Consider the following 21,181-nt stretch of genomic DNA (forward strand, 5'->3'; position numbering starts at 1 on the left):
TTTGAAAATACACTAAAGGTAATGTTAAGTTGCAAGTCAGTTGATGTTTTTTAGCTATTAGACCTCTGTGTTTATTTACACTGATCACTTCATATCAGATACACGTGGAGGTACACTGGTTGTATTCTATAAGGGTTATATGTTATGTCCTATCCTATTTCCCTACAGACAGGGTCTGCTGGGATTTCATCCTGTTTGAAGGGGGTCTTTCCTTTCTGCTGTCACCAAGTGCTTGCTCTAAAAAGGGACCTTTGATTATTGGGGTTTTCTTTGTATTATTTTGGGTCTTTTCATACATTTTAAAGTGCTTTGAGGTGACTGTCTTTGTGATTTGGCGATATACTAATATAATTGAATTGAATATGTCCATCTGGGTCCAAGATGTTGGCAGCAGATCAACTGGGAAGTCAACCATGATGGAACCTTGCTGTATCAAGATTGTTATTATGCAAAGAAAGTGGGATGTTGAAGCTTAACACTTTGAGCTTTTTCTGTGTTTTTTTACTGTTCCTGGACATGGACATGTCTTGTGGTCAGTGGGGATATTTCTTCACTGAAAAGTGGAATTGCCATTAGAGTGTCGGGGGGGGGGGGGGGGGGGGGGGGGACTTTAGATTAGGTCCTGTGAGACATACACAATGAATGAATACCAGAACACAAGGTTCTCCAGCAGAACATTTCATTGTAATAGACACAATCATTGTTACACACATCACCTGTTTTTATGTTTAACTCATTCTCCCATAAAAACGGCATTCAACAACCTCCTCGTATCTGTTATGATACGTTTTGGCACCTCGCTATGTATCAATAAAGAAGTGAATATGTTCCAGGTTTTGCTAAGTGTAGCTGCATAGAGAGCATCACTAACTTCAGATCCACATCCAGTCATTTTGTTCTATAACAAATATGATAGGCCTGGCTTTCGAGAGATAAAAAGAGTACTAGAATAAGGTACTGTATGATCAGTGTGTTACTCAAATACGTAATGGCAACATGCATATCATCTTGTGAATTTTGTGGGGGGAAACAGCTCAGCAGCTGTTTATTTAGTGGTTTGAGAAATGGTTAAAGACTCAGGAGGTAAGAGACTGACATGAGCCAATAGTATAAGCCAAATGATGATGATGATGATGATGATAATGGCTCCCATGAGATTGTTTGACTTCCACCTAAAGCCTTTTAACAGGAGCTGCCCTTACTGTGACATGTGATGATTAGCATCACGTGTGTGTGGGCAGGTTTTTTTCCAGTTTTTCCCAAATGCAGACTGATTTCAAAGAGAAATGTTTTGTTTTTTTTTAATTTTCTTTTAAGTTGAAATGATGTTTGCATGGGGTTCATTTTCATGATCTAAACTCATATGAAGCGCTGTTTGCTTTTTAAGTACATAAATCAGCTTACTGAATTGGCGGCTCCATTTCAGGAGGATTTCGGATGCTTCGGGCCATGATTCTTTTCAGCACCATCAATTCATTGAGCTGTAATTAACACCAGTTTTGTCCTTCCATGACATCACTTAAAGACGTCATTCAAACTTAATAATTCCATGAAAATCCGTAACTACCAAATTATGTGAACAAATTGGAAAGCGTTCTTCGTGTTGTATTTTCACCCATAAAGGCCACTTCCTCTCTGTTCTTTCTTTGCTCTGTATGTCTTTGCTCAGGTCTGATGGCAGACTTTCCTCCAGCTCTCCTTCCATGCCTGCATCTTGTCATTACTGTCCAAGCTCCAAGCTCCAAAGCCATATATGTCAAAGTCAGATCAGTTGTCACACTGTTGTGTCTTCCACTGCTTTTCAGAGTTGGGAACAAACAGTTCTTTAAAAATGTCATGTTTTTTGTCATTGTCGCTCATAAACCTGCAGAGAGTCATCACCTGACTTTCAAGTTACAGTTAAGCTACAGCTCTATAGTGGAGTCTATAGAGGCAGGCAACTGCTTTTAGTGAAAACCTCCCATAAACCCACTACATGCATAGCACCAGATGGAGCAAGTTAGCTCCTAGCTAGTTAACATAGTGAGACATCTGTCAGCTGAAGAGATTTCTATTTCTATTTCTATTTTAACTCAGGTGTCTCCCTGAGTCCAAGGGCATGCTGACATCTTTTCTGGCATAATTGTGGTATAATTCACCATGATAATGTTCTTTGTGATTTTCAAACTAAATATAGTCCTTGATGTCCATTTAGCAGATTAAAATGATCACCCACCGCTTCTTTTAGCCATTGCCAATAAAGCTATGTGGAGCTACTGCCCAAAAAGGTTATAGCTGTACCAATAGATGGTTTATTCAACCACCTGCCAAGTATTTTTGGAAAGTTATTGGAAAGTTTTATTAAACTTTTGTTCACGGTCTTCGTTAGAAAGACACCGAGAATTATCTTACAACATTTGAATGGCTGCTACACTGATGGTGTAATAAGTTAAATTCTGCAACGCTGCGCCGCTTTCTCCTCTTATGTTCCATGTCTTGTGGGTCTTTAATATGACTGTAACAATAACAGGAAGATGGCTCACCCTGTCATCACCCGTTATCTAATGTTTTGAAGGCATGACGTTTTTCCAAACAGTTTACGTGGAAGATTTCTCAGATCGTTACGTGTAACAAATAGTCTGGTGTGTCAAAGTTGTTGCATCGTGCTGAGATGCATCACCTCTAGCAGTCCTTCTGTGGGTGCACGGATGTCTCCCTGGTAGTCATAGTGATCATTGCCAGGGCCACATTTGATGATTTCACCATGGATCTCAAACATCAGATTCTGTGTCAGGCTGACCAAACTGTCATGCTGACTATGATCATTGGTTGCTTGGACCACAGCACACATAGAAATCATCAGTGGAAAAGCTTGCAATGTCCAAACCGATGCCACCAAGAGTATGCTGCTTATTTACTTTGGCATGTGGTGTTGTGCGCCATCAATACATTCCCCATGGTCAGACTATCAATGCTAATTTCTACTGTAATATAAAATCGCACATCATTGCTGCTCACTGCCTTCCCATCCACCAGATACAGGTGTTACTTCATCATCTTCCCTAAGATATAATAATTCAAGCTAAAAGATTGCTGTTTTGGAATATAACTAATATGCAGGTGGTCAGGAGAAGACCGAGAGAGATCCAACATAGCTGAAATGCTGGAAGCATTGTTTGCAGATCAGTGACTGCCTTGAAGAGAATTCATTTTGTTGTTGTTTTTTATAGGCGCAGTGGCACCTTGTAGCTGAAAAGAAAACACATTTAAAGGTTACATTGCAATTTGAAGCTTGAACAGATGACTTCCAGTCTTTCCCTTTGCCTCCTTAAACACACATGAAAAGCTTTATTAGATTGATCGATTGAGCCGCGTCTATCGCATCTTCTCCTGTTTTACATCTCTCTAACGTCCTGTTCTGCAAACCTTTCATTTTAACTCTGGCCACTGCATTACAGCTGTGTTTAAAAAATGCTTCTTGCTGGTCGAGACCCCACAGAGGCCCCAACAGGCTCATCTGCGTCTAGACAACCAGGGAGAGAGAGAGGGAATATCCCACTTGGCTACTCATAGAGACAATGATGCAGTCAGACAGCGTGTCTGTGGATCACTCTCGCAGACACAACCTCACATTGAGCCGGCGGGTTATGGAGATAAGGTGTGCTTTATTTAGCAACGTCAAGATGATGGAGCCTAAATCATGACGCCACCACTGGCTCCACACCTGCCCGTGGCACAAAGCGAGGGCAGTCCAGCGCACGAGAGTCGAGTGGGCCGACTTTAAAGCTGTCTCTTTTATCTGTGCACAGCAGATCCGAACCGTTCACATGCAGCGATAAAATGGAAGCATTAAAAATGCGTCTGAAGTCTGGGAATTTTTTGTCACCATGTGTGCCGCAAATACGGAAGAAGTTTGTCTTGCAGATTGTAAAACATATGTAAATAAATTTCCGAGCAAATCGACTGTGATGTTGATAAGGGCTTAATGAATGTGTGATAGCATTACCGTCTTTTAGAAACACAAAAAATGACTTCTTTTTTCCCTCTTTCCTTTTTTTTCTGTTTGCCTGGCTCCTATCCATTTTTGTTTGGGTTTTCTTTTTATGTTGGCAGACAAGGAAGCTTATGCTATTGTTGCATTCAGTTGCTCCGGCTAAGTGACAGCTAAATGTCTGAAATGCAAAATGTAAATGCAGGAGGAAGAATGTTCCCTCGACAGGGTTGTTACTCTTTTATGCTGATTTGGACCGCATTCTAACTCAAAGACATTTCCTTGACATTCATTTATATTTTGGCTGCATATCTCGTCAGCGCAGCATACTATGCTTATGCATATAGAGAGCTCATCATGCTGTGACTGTGCAGGCCTGGCTCTTGTTCTTCATAGTTTCTTTTTTTCTTTTTGGATACTGTGTTTATGATGACTTTTTGTCTGATCCCCATTATTTTCCTCTGTCTCTCCTTTTTTTCTGCCTCAGGATCTGAAGAAGGTGCTGTCTTTCCCCCCATACCCTGGGGAGTTTTTGCACCCGGTCGTGTATGCCTGCACGGCGGTCATGTTGCTCTGCCTCTTCGCCTCCATCATCACGTACATAGTGCACCACAGGTATGAAGAAAATCTCCACCTTGATTTTGTTTAAGTATGCATTTGGGCTTTAATCCCTCCCTGCACGTCTTGCCTCGATTTCTAAAATTGCAGCCATTAATTTCACTTCTTCATCATCTGGACATTCAGGCAGACGCTTATGTAATCTCCTTATTTCCCGCCCTTTTACCTTCATGCTTGTTTTTGACTCTTCTGTCACAGATCCTGAGCTGACTGTGGTGTGAGTCAGATGCTTTAGGCTGGCATAAAGTATTGCAGCCTGTCTGACTAAGAGGATATAAAAACATATACACAAATGTGTGTATGTGTAGCTGTGTTTTAGACAGCTACAGCAGAGATATATGCGTCTAATGGATTTCTAAGGAGTACTTTTACCAGCTTTGTTCTTTTTATTCGGCATGGAGATGAGGGCAAAAAAATAAAAAAGTGGACCCTGTGGCTCTTGTGGTTTTGTACGGTGGCATCTGTCTGCTCATCTTAGTTTCATCTGCTGTGAATGCTGTTATTAAAGCAGGAGGGAGCTTGACTGGCGTATTGTTTCAGCACAGCAATTCATCATCTGTTGTTCTTGTAGAGCATCACTCATTTTATCATATCCTTGGCATTAATGTGGTATTATTGTAATAGCTTTCCATCTATTTTCATATAAAGGAACTAAGAAATATCTCAAATGTCACATTTTCAAAAAATATTGTTTTATAACACAGTTATCTGGTATATTCACAGTAAGATTTTTATTTTCGTTGTGTTTTTTTCTGTGGGTGGGGTCTCTGTTCTTACGGAGACTGAACTGAATTTATTAAACTATACGAAGGCGCAGAGGCTTTCGCAGTTTACATCCATCTGTGACACCTGGGATGGAGACAGGGTGGGTCCTTCTGCAGTCAGACAGTGATGACAGCATCTGGGGCTCCAAACAGCAGCATCACTTGCTGTCGTCTGGCACTGCAGTATTGACGTTTGAAGGAAAAATTGGAAATCGCCATAGAGGCAGGAGACTGAGATGTTGTGGTTTCGAGTGAAATGAAAAAAACAATTCCCAGATACTGGTGTGCATTTTGTAGTTTTTCCACAAAATGGAATTAGAGACAAAAAGAATCAATTCAAATTCATTTGAATTTCTCTTTGTGGTGTATAGTTAAGGATTGGATTTTTAAACCTGTATTTTGATTTTTGATTATTTAAGCTACCAGGGATCTACCAGGGGTCTTGTTTTTGGCATTTATCTCAGGGCTGGTTTTAGGTTCTCCATCACTTCATCAGGGATCAAAAATGAGCATAGGACTTTATGAGAGGCCCAGTAACTATGTTGTCAGGGGCACCTTGGCCCACAAGGTAAATTGGTCCTGGGTGAGGGGTCAGACTAAGTGTAATTCAAAATAGTCCTATGAAGACAACATCTTGGCACATATCAACATTGCCTGGTGAATGAATGTTTTGGCACTACCCCGAAGCAAGGGCTGGGAAAGGACTCTGCACATAATAAGCCACATGGGTCCAACCTGCTGTAGGCTCACCACTCGCAGGAAGCGTAGCAGCAATCTGGGATACAGTTACAGGCAAAGGCAGAGACCGTGATAAGACCAGGAGAGACCATTCATTAGAAGGTCAGAAAGGAGCTGCGGTTCCTCTGCATCGAAAAGAGCTGAGGTGGTTCAGCACCTCACTGGGATGCCCAAGTGGTACCCAAGAGGCATATCCAACTGGGCACATGCAACTGTGAGGAAACACCAGGGAAGACCCAGGAAATGCTGGAGAAATTATGCATTGCAGCTGGCTAGGGATCACCCTCATATTCCCCCAAGAAGAGCTGGAGGAGATAACCAGGGAGACACAGGCCTGTGCATCACTGCTTACTTTGCTTCCTCCCCAACATTGAAATGCAGCAGAAAATTGGTTGGAACTGCTGTTCCAATAAGGATGGTAGAGCATCATCGGGATTAAACGATAGTTTAGAGATGTTGTGTTTACATCGATAACACAGCTATGATAATCCCAATAAAATGAACAAAGCCAAGTAGACAGACATTCATTCATCAGAGAGTGCTTTTCGGAGCAAGAATGCAGAAATTCCAGATTAAACTAGAGTGAGAACAAGCCCATATTTAAGATATGATGCCAGAGCTTTTGTGGTGTCTGTCACACACAGGAGAGGGTTAGAGGGCTTTTCTTTCAACAGTGCTCACATTAACAAACTCCAACACCTCCTCCTCCTCCACACCTCCCTCCAGGCTCTCCCTAGTACTAAAACACATCTCTGTTTAGTAACACTTTACTTGTGTAGTATCACTCCAGCTGACTGACAGTATCCAAGCTGTGAAGCATTGGGACTGTGTTAAATGGGCAGAATAGAATAGAGGCTGTCCAAAGGCACCGTGTGCAGTGGGCACGTTGAATCTGTCACATTCTCACTTTAGCTTCCTAACACATACACACATGCATAAATATAGCAATACACTGTGTGCTTTAGTTCTTTCTCTGCTGGCAAGATAATAAGACAGAATATGTGATTAAGAGTGCATGTGATGTATGATGTATGAGCCAAGGAAGAACATAGTGGTGGGTATCACGTCTTTGAACCCCAAATCCTTTGAGTCCAATTGATGAAATTTGAGTCAAAAGTGTTTACAGTCATGACTCAGTGAATATTCGAAAACACTGATATCATGCTGTTAGAGTCAGAGGAATACTTCAGTAATTTCCAGTTTATACAGTAACCATCCAGTTTATCTCTATAAACAGATATCTGCATATGAATTTGCATAATATGCATTTGTATCGAGACTTCTTTTGACCCAAAAGCTTTCTGCTTTCAGGTCCGCTCGTCTGCTTGTAGTCTTATCATATTTGAGCAGGCTTTGGTAAAGAGTCTGTGTGGAGCTGAAACAGGGATTTCATATTCCAATGCAATCTCAAAAGCGTCATTTAGGAGCATAGATGATGGGTCTCCATTCAGCACAATCACAAGCCCTGCCTGATTTAAATTTGGCTAATCTTCCCTTCAAGATCGGTCCTTGTGCATCTCAACTGATGCCGGTGTGAAAGCTGTTTTTTTTTTCTTTGTTTTTTCTTTGTTTTTCAGAATGCTTGTGTGTGCAGTCTGCGATTTCACCATAGACCTCAGACTTACAACTCAGGCCTCAAGGATCTCATTAGCATTGTTTCCAGCTGGAGCAAGCAGTAAGAAAACTTTAAACCAGCTGCAACCCAGTGGTGAAGCTCACTAGTGAATTGAGTAGTGCACTGAGTAGATAAAAATATACATATTTTCTAAAGTTGATGGACACCAAAAGTGAATCACAAATATTGCACTCTGGACTCACATTTGTCAGGAAAATTAGTCCAAATGAATTCTTTTGTTCCTCCAAGTGTGCTGGATGTGCAAATACACAACTGCTTGCTTATATATCCTCTACAAATACATACATACACATTGCCAAAAGTATTCGCTCATCTGCCTACACATGCATATGAACAGAATGACATTGCATTTTTAATCCATAGGGTTTAATATAGGCCAGACAATCCCTTGAAGCTATAACAGCTTCAACTCTTCTGGGAAGGATTTTCACAAGGTTTAGGAGTGTTTATGGGAATTCTTGACCATTATTCCAAAAGCAGGCAGCACGGTGGCACGGTGGTTAGCACTGTTGCCACACAGCAAAAAGGTCCTGAGTTCAATTCCAACATCAGGCCGGGGTTCTCCCCGTGTTTGTGTGGGTTCCCTCCGGGTACTCCGGCTTCCTCCCACCGTCCAAAGACATGCAGCTTGTGGGGATAGGTTAATTGGAAAATCCAAATTGCCATTAGGTGTGAATGTGAGCGCGAATGGTTGTCTGTCCCTGTGTGTTGGCCCTGCGACAGACTGGCGACCTGTCCAGGGTGTACCCCGCCTCTCGCCCTATGACAGCTGGGAAAGGCTCCAGCGCCCCCCGTGACCCTGAAAAGGAGAAGCGGAAGCAAATGGATGGATGGATATTCCAGAAGCACATTCATGAGGTCAGATGCTGACAGATGAGGAGGACTGGCTCTCTGCTCTAATTCATCCCAAAGGTGTTCTGTTGGGTTGAGATGAAGACTCTGTTCAAGCCAGTCAGGTTCTGCCACACTAAACTTGCTCATCCATGTCTTTATCCACCTTGCGCTGTGCACTGGTGCAAAGTCATGTTGGAACAGAAAGGAACCATCCCCAAACTGGTCCGACAAAGTTGACTGCGTATGTTGTCCAAAATGTCGTGGTATGCTGAAATATTAAGTTCCTTTGACTAGAACTAAGAGGCTGACCACAACTCCCGAAAAGCAACCCCACACAATAACCCTCCTCAACAAAATTTACATTTGGCACAGTGCGGTCCTGGCAACTGCCAAAGTCAGAATCATCCATCTGATCACCAGACGGAGAAACGTGCTTCATCACTCCGAGTATGGTGGTGGCATTCTTTACATGACTGCATTTGATACTTTCCATTGTGCTTGGTGATATAAGGCTTGGATGCAGCTGCTAGGCTATTCTATGGAGCTTTCTATGCATTATTCTTGAGCTAATCTGAAGGCCACATGAAGTTTGAAGGTCTGTAGCATTTGATTCCGCAAAAAGCTGGCAACATCTGAACATTATGCACCTGAGCAGGTGGTCTACCACTTCATGGCTGAATGGCTGTTGTTGCCAATCACTTTCATAACTTTGTTATAATACCATTACCAGTTAACTGTGGAATATTCAGTAGTGAGGAACGACTCGCTGTACTCCTTGCATAGGTGGCATCTTATCAAGGTACCATGCTAGAGTTCACTGACCTCCTGAGAGTGATCCATTCTTTCACAGCAGCTGTCTGCATGCCTAAGTGTTTGAGTTTATACACCTGTGGCCACGGATGTAACTTGGCTAGGGGAGTGAATACTTGTGGTAGTGTAGTGTATGTCATATGTTACTGTTTCTGTGAGTTTGTCTTATTATAATATAATATGGTGGGCCACAGTTCATTGCACTGAACACAAATTATATTATTTTCATATATGAAATAGATTTCAACCATATACCCCACTGCCTTTGCCACGTTTCCTTATTTTCCTCCATCATAATTAACATGCATTTCCATGCAGCGGGTACCATCTAACTGTGTAACGGTGCTGCAGCCTATAGTTTATGGAGCTTCAGCAGCATATTTGGAATGTGTCTGCCACCAATAAAAAGACTTGGCTCAAACTACTCATTGCATAATGTGTCATATTACACTGTCCATAGCTTTATTGTCCCTTACATTTGGCTGAGGACCGGACACAGGGTGAGAGAGCAGATGCAAAGTCAGGACAGTTTTATTCCCCCTTCACACTGGGAGATTGGGACATGGAGGGTTGCCAGGTTAATGTACTTGACCCAGTGAAAGCCCAGAGCAGAGCCTATGAAAACCTCCTTCAAGGGAGGCCTGAAGCCGGCCTGATTTATGGCCTCTTTGCTGGAAGGAGTTCAGTACCTGGATCGCAGGAGAGGCATCGACAACGGTAGCTTTAATTCTCCCTCCCCTCACACAGAGCAGTGAAGCCCGGCCCCAGAAACACCTCATGGCTCACTGCTGAGCCACTGCTTCATCTACAGTTGGCTCACGTGCAGCTGGGGCTCTGCTCCTCCATTTTGGGGAGTGGAGATTTCCAGCACATGGTTATATAATTTCAAATGGTGACAGTGACTGTAAGGTTGAAGAGGCTGGAGCCGATGTAGGAAAGTAATTAAAAGAATAGATGGTCTAGTAATTCACACAGTCCAACTAATGTGTTGGTAATGTCTGACCTATTCAGCTTATTTTCAGCTGGGTGAAAAGCGATGGTTTGGGTTACCATAAATGTGCTGCTGCACAGAGCGTGGCTGCTACCATATTTCACAAACAGATGCAGGGCTTAGATGAAAAATGTAAAAACTTCAACTGGCCAAACCAACTGGAGGCAATCTCCTTTTATTTCATCATCAAATCAGCTGATTGATTCTCTTTTGTGTACATATGCTGCATGTATTGTACGCAAGAAGGTGGTGGAAAAAAGCTGTGTGGAAAGAATGTACATTGAATTCTTGTAAAAGAATCTGCAAATATCCCTTTGCCTGAGGTCCATCATTCTAAAATAAGCATTATGCATTTTGTAGCAAGGAATTAAATCATTCGTATCTTTTGATGACACAATATTCTGTCTTTCACTTTGTACATGCAGAGATCTTCTTTTTGAAAGGGCCGTTTTTGTTTTTTGGGTTTGTTTTTTTTAATGCACTTTCCTTTTTTTATTGTCACAAGACTTCAAACAGCATTGCTGTAAATAGCATTCTTCTAAAAGTTCAATCAGAATGAACTTAAAAGTAGCTGAACTGCTTTTTGCTGTGTAGCAAATACTTGTAAAAATGTGATTTTTGCAGTTCATTCTGCTTTTAGCAAACAGTATTGATATAGTCAATGCAAAGAGATATATGTATTTTTTTGCACTTCAATACTGAGTCTTCTTATAAAATAATATAATAGGGACATCATTTAATTCTTTTTTTTGATAACACAAATGTCATATATTTGAACATAGTTACATGATTATCTTTGACTTTGTGTTATGGTGATCTCTATCAACAGATATCTTGCATATGAATATGCAGAGTATGTAGGCAAGATTTCTAGAATTTGAAGCTTTCCAGTTTCCATTTTTACTCCGCTTGTAGTCCATGTTCAGTTTCAGGAGGCTTTGGCTACATGTGTCTACATAAACAGTCTGAATGTCTTACAAGTATGAGCTTTTTATTAGCGTTAAAAGACTGATGAAGTACTGTTGTCACCCTGGCAGGCGCGTAGGCGATGTGGATATCTAAGTTTGCAAATGCGATAACTCGAGAACGAAGCGACGTAGGAGTTTCATTTTGGATACCATTGGTGTATCTACTTGGAGGCTGAGAGGTGCCACTGCCAGTATTTTTAGAGATGTATTTGCATTTGTAAACAGTGACTTTCTGGATAAACCAAGGCCCCAAAATATTGACTGTTGCAGGCTAAGTCAGCACAGTAGTTAATGGGTTTCCAGATTAATGTTACCTGGAAGCAACTATTGTTGTGATTTGGTGCTATATAAGTGAATAGCATTTAACTGAGTTGCATTTTTTCTAGTGTACCCTTGCAATACCCTTTCTCATTGAGAATGAATGGTGCTGTGGTGCCACAACTGATCTTATGTGTATGGTTGATAATGATTGGCTGGGATAGTGCTTCCCAAGTTCTTCAAGAGAAATCTGGTAAAATTCTATGCTCCTCCATCTGAATGTGGAACTGTCTTCAGACAGGAATACAAATAGCTCACAATGTTTCTGCTAATAGATTTATTTTTTTCATAAAAATTTAAATATCTGCTACTCAGCAGGTGTATTGGTAGTGAAGTATATAAAACTTTGTTTATACTACTCGGTTTCTATGGACAGCACTACCAGGTTTTACTGTTAATATATATGGTAGGAGATAAATGATAAAGAAAACTGATGCTGACCTTTGTAAATAATACTGAAAGTAACACAATTTCAACCAAATTTACAAAAGGTAATCCACAAAACTCTTCACAGTATGATATTTATCACTATTTATCTACTAATTTTTTTTCCCTTGAACCTTTTTTTTGGCAGTGCAATCCGCATCAGTCGGAAGGGATGGCATATGCTGCTCAACTTCTGTTTCCACACAGCGCTGACCTTCGCTGTGTTTGCTGGCGGCATCAATCGAATCAAATACCCCATCATCTGTCAAGCAGTAAGTGCATTCCCTTTTCATTCGTCCCACTCTCAAAGCTTTTCAAAAAATTGATTGTGAATGTCTATTCAGGTGTCCACAACCAGGCCACTGGGTGCAGTATGTGGATGTACAATAACCCCGCTTTGTGTGTCTTTCATGCTTCAGCTGCATGTATGGTCTGGTCACTCTTTTAGTAAAGTGGTGGCCTAGTGAGTGCGGATGATTCAGGCCTTCCCATCATAACTGCACTCAGTAGCAGGCTCTCTATTGTCTATCTTTGTCTCTTTCTTTTTGCCCAGGGGTTAGTGGTGGGCATTGTGCCACAAACATTGTGGATGTTTTAGAAATTGTTAGCATATAAAAGATTTTCTGGTCAATAGAATTTTGTACAAACATGCTTTTCTATGGAAATTTCAATGTTGCATTTACCACATCGCTTTTCATTAAAGGCACCCTGCCTGTGTACTTGAGATGCAACATGATCGTTGTGGATTGCGTGTCTGTCTTCATAAATAACAGTAAAAGCAGTTTCAAAGGATTTTTAAATTACTTAATGAAATAAGCTCCAGGATTTTTACGTGTTTGATAGGGGTGCAACGATACACAAAATTCACGGTTCGGTTCGGTTCGATACTTTGGTGTCACGGTTCGATATTTTTTCGATACAAAAAAAATGTTCATGCCTTTTTAATTTGTCATTTATTAAAATTATAAATATATATTTTAACTCAAAAGTACAGTTTTTAAATTTAACCCTAACCCTTGTGCGTGTTTTTTATTTTGACAGCGAATGCGCACCTGCGGACCACTTATGTGCAGCCCTGGTTATTTAGCTCGTCATATTGCAGCCACAGAAATTCTTTTGTCCATGAAACCATAAAGCTGCACTTTCTTTTTGCCTTATAGTCTGATTTGTCATAACTTCTCCTGCTGCTTTTACACACACTCACATAAGCTCAGCGATTCTCTGCGCGATCAACCTCTCACATGTTTAAGCTGCGGGAGATTTCACTTGTCATGTTTGCATAGTAAGCTAACAATTAATAAGACGATGTCAGAGGAATTGGTGCACAAATTATCATCACTCACAGATCGGTGCTGTCGCTCTCTATACACAGTTTGCACAATTGCAAATTGAAAGCAAAAAAACAAGCGCAAATTCAAACACGATTTCAATATGTCACATATTGACAGTGGCTCACCGATGCCAATGACATAATTACCCAGCTACATTTCTGAAAGAATGCAAAAGCATTGACATATATTTTTCCTTCCTACAATAGCCCGACGGGCAGGGCAGAGATAGATTTTGGTAGCCCGACTGAAAAAAAAATCGCTAGCCCCGGGACGTCGGGCCAACACGTTAACGAGCTAACTGCGCTAACACACTAGTTCCCACCCATGTAATTGAGCATTGCATGGCACATCCAACATACTGTTTTACTTTAGTCCATGACTCGCTTACCTTCAGGGTCATACGTCACATGAAAACCAAAATAATTCCAAACGCCAGATCTGAATGAGGGTGGGGGAGGTCCATGTTGCAAGGAGAGCTTAACTTCTCTCTCGCTAGCTTGCCCTGCGCTCTTCCTTCTGACTATGCTGTCTGTGTTGAGCGCTCAGTGGATCTGCGCTCCACAGTGCAGCCTAGGCGGAGTAGTCGAACGCAGATTCACTGAGCGCTCAACACAGACAGCATCGTCAGAAGGAAAGTTGATAAAATAAATTACAAATGTTGTATTGTTCGATACATATGCGTACCGAACCGAAAGCACTGTATCGAACGGTTCAATATCGATACGAATATCGTTGCACCCCTAGTGTTTGAATAGTATTTGTATTTGGTTGATGAAACACTTGTTTGCTATGTTGCGCTCCTATCCGTGACAAGGCAGTAATGTGTTAAGTTTGTGTATGATGGTTTATGGTTCATGATTTGTGTTTTTCTCAACCTAACATCTGCACAGATTTTGTTTTTTTGCCGAGCTTGTGGGTTACTGTAAAAAATCTTGAATGCATTATGGTCCCTGGATAAATTGAGGGCCCCTGCATGCTTAAAGTGTTTTCACTCCTCTGAGGCATTGGAAATCTTATAGTATAGGCATTCTTTAATTTGGTATATGGCGTGCTTTTTAGATGAGTCCTGAAGCTCACATCATTGAAAGTGTTTTAGATTTAGAGTTCAGTCACTGCTCATGAGCTCGGGTCTTGCGTGTCCCTGCCTGCAGGTACTGTAGCCCTTTTTATCCTCTACAGCCTTGATGAGGGTTGCATAGATTTAGGTAAATCATATGTGGTTAGCTGGACCAAAGACGGTGAGGCAGTTGAATGACAATGGAGACCATCACAGCAATCACTGAGCCTAGCTATAGATAGAGAAACAGGCCCTGGATAGCAGTGACTGCATTTTCATATTAAAATACTTGCATACAAATCTAAATAACACTTTCTACACTCTGGTACTCCACTTGAACTTAGAGTGTAGCTGTTTTTGACAGAGTTTGTAACTTGAAAACAGAAAAAATACCTGAATAAAATCACATCAAAAATGAAACTATAAAGCTAATACAGTACTGTGCAAAGTTCTTGAGCCACGCCTCGTTTCTTTATATTTTGCTATGAAAAAAGGGAAATAGGGGTAAAGAGACATGTAGTTTGTGAAAGAGTTTGTGAAATTGTAATGTGCTTTAAAGTCAACATTTAGTATGACCACCTTTGTTCTTCGCACAACTTGATCTCACTTGGGCAAGTTTTCTTGTAATTTCTTTGGATAGATTGCAGGAATAGTTCTGCAGGCTTCTCGAAAGAAAGACAAAACCATCTGTCATGATCGGTTGGGGGTGAGGGGAAGGAGACGGGACAAAAGACACACTGTGGAAGAAAGCCAGAGCTTAGTACTAACTAATGATTAAATGCAAAGTGGTGTTTAAACACATAAAGAATGAAGAAGAGTGAGGGAAAAAGAAACCCTCAGTGCTCAATGGGAAGCCCCCAGTAACCAAGCCTTAATTCAACAAAATTAAGGGAGGATTCAGGGTCATCTAACTAAACAGTTTATCAAAAAGGAAAGTTTTGAACCTAATCTTAAAAGTAGAGATTGTGTCTGTCCCCTGAATCCAGACTGGGAGCTGGTTTCGCAAACAGCTGAAGGCTCTGCCTGGCATTCTACTTTTACTTTATCATTTCTGTGTCATGCTGAAAAATAAAGCCATTACTAATTAGCTGTTTTCCAGATGGTTTTGCGTGGTGGATCCACATATCGCCACACTTTCCTGTGTTCAGAATTCCATTAGTTTTGATGAGATCCCAGACAGCACTGGCTAAAATGCAGCCAAAACAATGACAAAGCCTCCACCATGTTTTAGAGATGGCTGTAGACACTCACTGTTGTTCACTGGCCTCCTCCATACATCACTTTGTTTTTTTCGGATGGTCTCTTTAGGGATCGCCACAGTGGATCATCTGCCTCCATCTCACCCTGTTCTAACATCCTTCTGTTATACCAACCCCCTGCATGTCCTCCTTCTCTATATTGGCAAATCTTCTTTTTTCTTCCTGCCTCGCAGCTCCATATTAAACACTCCAATATATCAAACATCCCCCTCTCTAACTTTTACAGAAGCCCATGAAAAATATTAAATTAAAATGTCAACATATGTGAATTTGTAAAGCTGGAAAAATCAAAGAGGCTTCTGACATAATTGCTGTGTTATTGAACTGTGTCTCTGATGTTTGCGATAGTTGACAGCGTCAGAAAGAATGAAAGTGAGAATAAAAAACAATATGTCTCTCCTTTAACTTTTTTACATGGTTAGAATACCATATGGTCCCTGTGGATTTCCTATCCATTTGATTGATAGCTTGACCGACCTCAGTAGTGAGCATGAAACATCAGCTGGAGCAGAGCATCTCCCACTGTCAGTTCACCTCAGCAGGGGGGCATTTACTGTATGTAGCCACAAAGAGATTGATGTACACCTCTTTTCTACTTCTCACTCACAGTTTAGACTGTCTTCAGTCACTACTTGTTTGGATCAGTTGGCCTCCGATGCTCCATTTTTTGTGTGCGCTATCACACATTTGGGACTCAACTCCTTCTTCTGCTGTCACAAGCACTTTAGGTGGCCTCCTATTCCATAGTGTAACAACTCTACCTCTGCTGAAATATAGCCAGCTTTTCTTGAGTTGTCTAGCAGAAGGCTCGCTGACAGGCATGTCTTAAAAAAAGTCACCACTTGTGTCACAGCCGTCAAGTCTTCCCATACGATGGTAACTGACACAAAATGGCTGGTATTTGTCCCTTTACTCTTAGAGAAATGGTGAAAGGGACACAAGAGTAGCTTAACTAGTTTTTGTCTAGTGAAGCACATCAAATCATTTTTGATTACTTGACATAAAAAAACACCCACAGGGATAAGAAATTCAAATCTTCTATCGTTTATTTTACGAATAAGGTCCAATTTAGATCAAGTTCAGAACTATTTGCACTGCTCAGATGCATAGTGGTTTAAAATTTGAGAAGAGAAGTGATGTAATGATGTACCCTTTGCAGATCTTAATGAACAGAGAATGTGGTTATCTTCTTCTAATGCTTATGAAGGCAAAGTTATATTTTCAGATAATACACAATTAGATTTTTAGCATGTAGCATAGCCTAGTGTTGAAGGTTATCCATGCAGCAATGTAAGAACAAAGACATCTCTTAACAGAAGAACATGGTGGTCCTCACAGAAACATCACTATAAGAATTCAACTGTTATCTTTCGTTTCTGTGCCATTTACTCCTCATTTTCTTAAAAGCTGGATGAAATTTAGTTTTTGTACCACTGAGTGTATAGGTGGCTGGGAGACATTGACTTTTCAGCATTCAGTACAAGCTTCAGAGGAGAGAAGAATGAATGATGTTCAATCATATTGAGGAATGTGTCATCTGCATAAAATATCATCTAAACTTAGTATGAGCTGCATATTGTTCTATATGCTTTTGAGTTGTGGCATTGTAAACAAGCACTTTGGCTGGTGTGTCCATGTTTTGATTTTTTCACTCGATTAGATACCCAAGCATTTTAAAATGTACTAAATTAAGCGTTTGTTGCAATAATCTGTTGCCTCTAAATGTTTTTTTCTCTTTTTTTTAGGTTTGTCCTTGAATTGTACATCAGTGTTTAATGTTTTGAAAGGACAAGAAATAATGTTATTATTTTCAAAAACCTATTTCTTATTAGAAAAAGGTTGTTATTTGAATTCTACTTATGCAGCCACACACAATCTCCTGCTTTCCCACAATATCAGTGCAGAGTTTTCTGATGGAGCTGTGTAATTTAGCTGACCTTGCCGCTGGTTTTTAACGTACTTACCTTTCATTCATTTATTCAACTTTGTCCTGGGGCCTTTGAATACTTTTTGATGCTCCTCCTCTACCTAATCACTGCTAGCAAAATCACTCTTGGCAGATTTGGGAAGGAGCCCAGATTGTCTTCAATTCCACTGGGATCGAGGCAGGCCCCACCAGACACAATTTGGGATAATTACAGGAATGCTTGAGGAGATGTGTGATCTCCCGATGCATATACACAGTCAGATTCACACACGGATACACGCATTGCCTGCTAAATTCACTGTACCCCCCGATCACCCCGCCAACCTCCTTACGCACACACTTACCCCCCTTTCCCTTCCCAGGAGGAAAAATAAGTACATGCTCTCGCTCCAAACTAAGCAACTTCAAGGGGCTCTGAGTCTAGATTTGGCAGTTCTCGCAAGACTTCAAGCACGCACTCCCCACCCAGTCTTCACCCATCCCCCCTCCAAACCCCCCCCCCCTCCTTTTCCTTCCACACCTGCATCCCATACTCGTCTGCCTGTTCTTCTATCTGTATGCCAGTCTTCAGTCGTGCACCGCTACTCCACCCACTGTGGCACTGTCGCTATGCAGCATCCAATGTCTTTACAGCTTCAAAGTCAAAGTCATCTCTAATCTCAATTTCTATCTTTTCTTCAAACAAGGCTTGCTTTATCATTGATTTGAGCAACACCCTAGCTGTCACACTACATTTTCTGCTTGCCCGGGCTAAGCAGGAGAACAACATACAGTATACCACTGTTTCCAGTCGACTTACCTCATGTTACCTCAGACCATCAAAATTTGGATTACACATCGCAGATGATTGTTCACTGAGTGTGACCGGCGTTAAATAACCTATTAATTTAGAAAAGAACTTGGCTAAGGATGACCTAGATCTGAGGTAACATCCAAGTGTCAGCTTAAAGATGCTATACAGAGGATTTCCCTAATTAGCACCGCACTGTGAAATTAGTTGTGATGGCAAAAGCTGTGAAAGCGAGAGAGAGAGAGAGAGAGAGAGAGAGGGCATTACATTATAGCAGTGATTTTGCTTTGTTTTTCCATTGGGTCTACTTTGACTGTTCCCAAGTTTCCCTGTACATAAATACTGTAGCTTAGAGTAGACTGGTTACCAAAAATAATTTGGAAACAATATGACAAAGATGTGATAAAAGATAAAAGACTTTAAAGTTAGTTTTTAATATCGCACTTTTAGTCTGTGCCAAATGTTTTAAAACAGATCATCTGGCAATATTAACTGAAATAAAAATGTAGTATAGAGTTCATTGAAAATTCTTAATCGCTTGTTATTTTCCACATTTCTTTTCCCTCCAGAACTATGATAATGTTTATTCAAATTTCAAATCAGTTTTCAAGGACTAGGTTCACTGAAAAAAATACTATGAAACTGATTATTGTGATTTCCAGTCAGAAAGTATAAAGAGCACACGTGTTTTTCTAGACTTACAATATTATTGTTGCCTTATAATTCTGCTTTTCCTCATTTTCTGTCATATATTTTACAACAGTCACCTTGAAGGGAAGGAAAAAAAACAGATTTCTTGCCTTTACCATCATCTAATACAAAAGAGTGTCTAATAAATTATTATAATTATAAAAAAAAAAAATACTCTGTAGTTTACATACAGTTCTGGTCAAACGTTTTGCGGTCAGGAAATACAATGTGTGTGAAAATAAGTCGAAATCAGAAATGATTTATGATCATTTGTGATAAATGTTTCTATTAACCATTAATGGTGGTTTATGGGATGAAAAAACATGTTTATTTATTACTTTAGTTTTTCAACAAGACACTTATAGGATTAGTGAGAATACAAAAACGATGCTGATTCCTTATTAATTTAACATTAATTTCACATGGTGCTTTTGTTTAGGAGCTAGTAGAATCCTGGGGTTCACTCTTGCACTGTGTACTGGTACTGCAGAAGGACGTGCTAGTGCTTTGACAAGTTGCTACTCTTCTTCCACTGACCACACATGTATGGAGGAAAGTAGCCGACGAATCAAAATCAAGCCACTCTTTTTTTTTTTTTGTGAAGTGTTAATTTTTTCATGTCTCACCAACATCTCCATACGAGATAAAAGAGGGATTTGAGGAGACGGAAGCAGTGACTGTTTTAATGGGGACACATTGATCAGGCTTCCTGGGCTGCTTCCAGCTTCTGTTTTGTTAACTGTGTGATCATTGTGCTGCTGCTCACTGATCCGATTATTGACTGAAATTTTGTATTTACCCAGATTCTGTGCTAACAATGGCACATCAGGTGAAAGCACACACCAGCTCTGAATAGTAAAACATCAAATATCAAAATATTGCTGTGTTTTTTAGAAGTCAGGTCCCTCAAGTATATACCAGTCTAAATGATGCACCTTTCACAGACTCAATAACGAATACAGATGGTCACAAATAGCTCCAGTCACCAATGGTTACAGCTATAATTGTGACCACCTTCGGTTCTGAAAGACACCAGAAATTCTGCTTTATTATCAAAACAAATGTTAGCATAGGGTTTCTTTAACCACACACACACACACACACACACACACACACACACACACACACACACACACACACACTATTGGTCCACTGCGGCTTGTGTGTGATTTTTTTGAAAAACTGCCAGATGGGCAACTATAGCTGTGTCGCTTTATTATTGCTGACTTGTCTCAGCTGATTTGGACATTAAAGTTTTGTTGCCATTTGATTGATCGTGCAGTTGCAATAGCAAAACAATATTCAGGACATTAATCAGCCAGTAACAATCACAGGTCACGCTCCGTACGTTAATATGAGAACCCCCTCCTCCCCCATTAAAACCATATTTAAAGACACACTTGCCTTCTGTCTGTTCTTGGCACTAATGAAGCTCTGAAGAGTGTGGACTCTGAAGCTGTGATTGACTTACCACCCACTCTCTGCTCTCTATAACCAGCTCAAGGACGCTTCCAATTAGCATCTGGACTGGTAGCTCGAGTCCCTAGGCCTTTCGTGCTGGAGAGAAGCCATTTGATTGGGTACCTCAGGTTGCCAGTACATCATGAACGCACTGACTGGTTGAAGAAAAGGCTCAGTGCATTTTAATCTTCTGTATCCATTCTCCTTTCTGTCTTTTTTTGCAACTGTCATGTCTATGCTCTCTGTCTGTGAGCTAGCAAAGCTTTTAAACAAAGTTAGATTAGTTTCCCCATTCAAATATAATTCATGAATATTAAAACACGAGGAACGGAGATATGTGTACAGTGCGTTTTTGGAAAAACAATCACACGCTGATAGTTGTCAACGTGACTGACATTTATATTCAGGTTTGTTATTCACGGTGCACACCTCATGTCCTCTAACTCAACTGATAAGGAGCTGCTCAGTATCCACCAGTATAACCTCACTATGCTGCTCTTATCCTAGACAACCTTGATGATTCAATAGCACTTTTTGAACCTGTCTTTCCGTCATTCTACTATTGTCTTTTAGTGGAGGATAACACAAAGCAG

General features: G+C 40.6%; 1 protein-coding gene across 1 annotated transcript in view; it reads left to right on the forward strand.

Annotated features, from left to right (window-relative positions):
• The window catches only part of adgra1b (adhesion G protein-coupled receptor A1b), a 185,808-nt gene that overhangs the window by 150,424 nt on the left and 14,203 nt on the right, over positions 1–21,181 (forward strand). The window contains exons 15-16 of the mRNA XM_026189076.2: positions 4,458–4,585; positions 12,222–12,345. Of these exons, the coding sequence (XP_026044861.2) occupies positions 4,458–4,585; positions 12,222–12,345 (252 nt within the window). The remainder of the gene's footprint in view (positions 1–4,457; positions 4,586–12,221; positions 12,346–21,181) is intronic.

Source organism: Astatotilapia calliptera, chromosome 13 (genome assembly GCF_964374335.1).
Source record: "Astatotilapia calliptera chromosome 13, fAstCal68.1, whole genome shotgun sequence".
NCBI lineage: Eukaryota > Metazoa > Chordata > Actinopteri > Cichliformes > Cichlidae > Astatotilapia > Astatotilapia calliptera.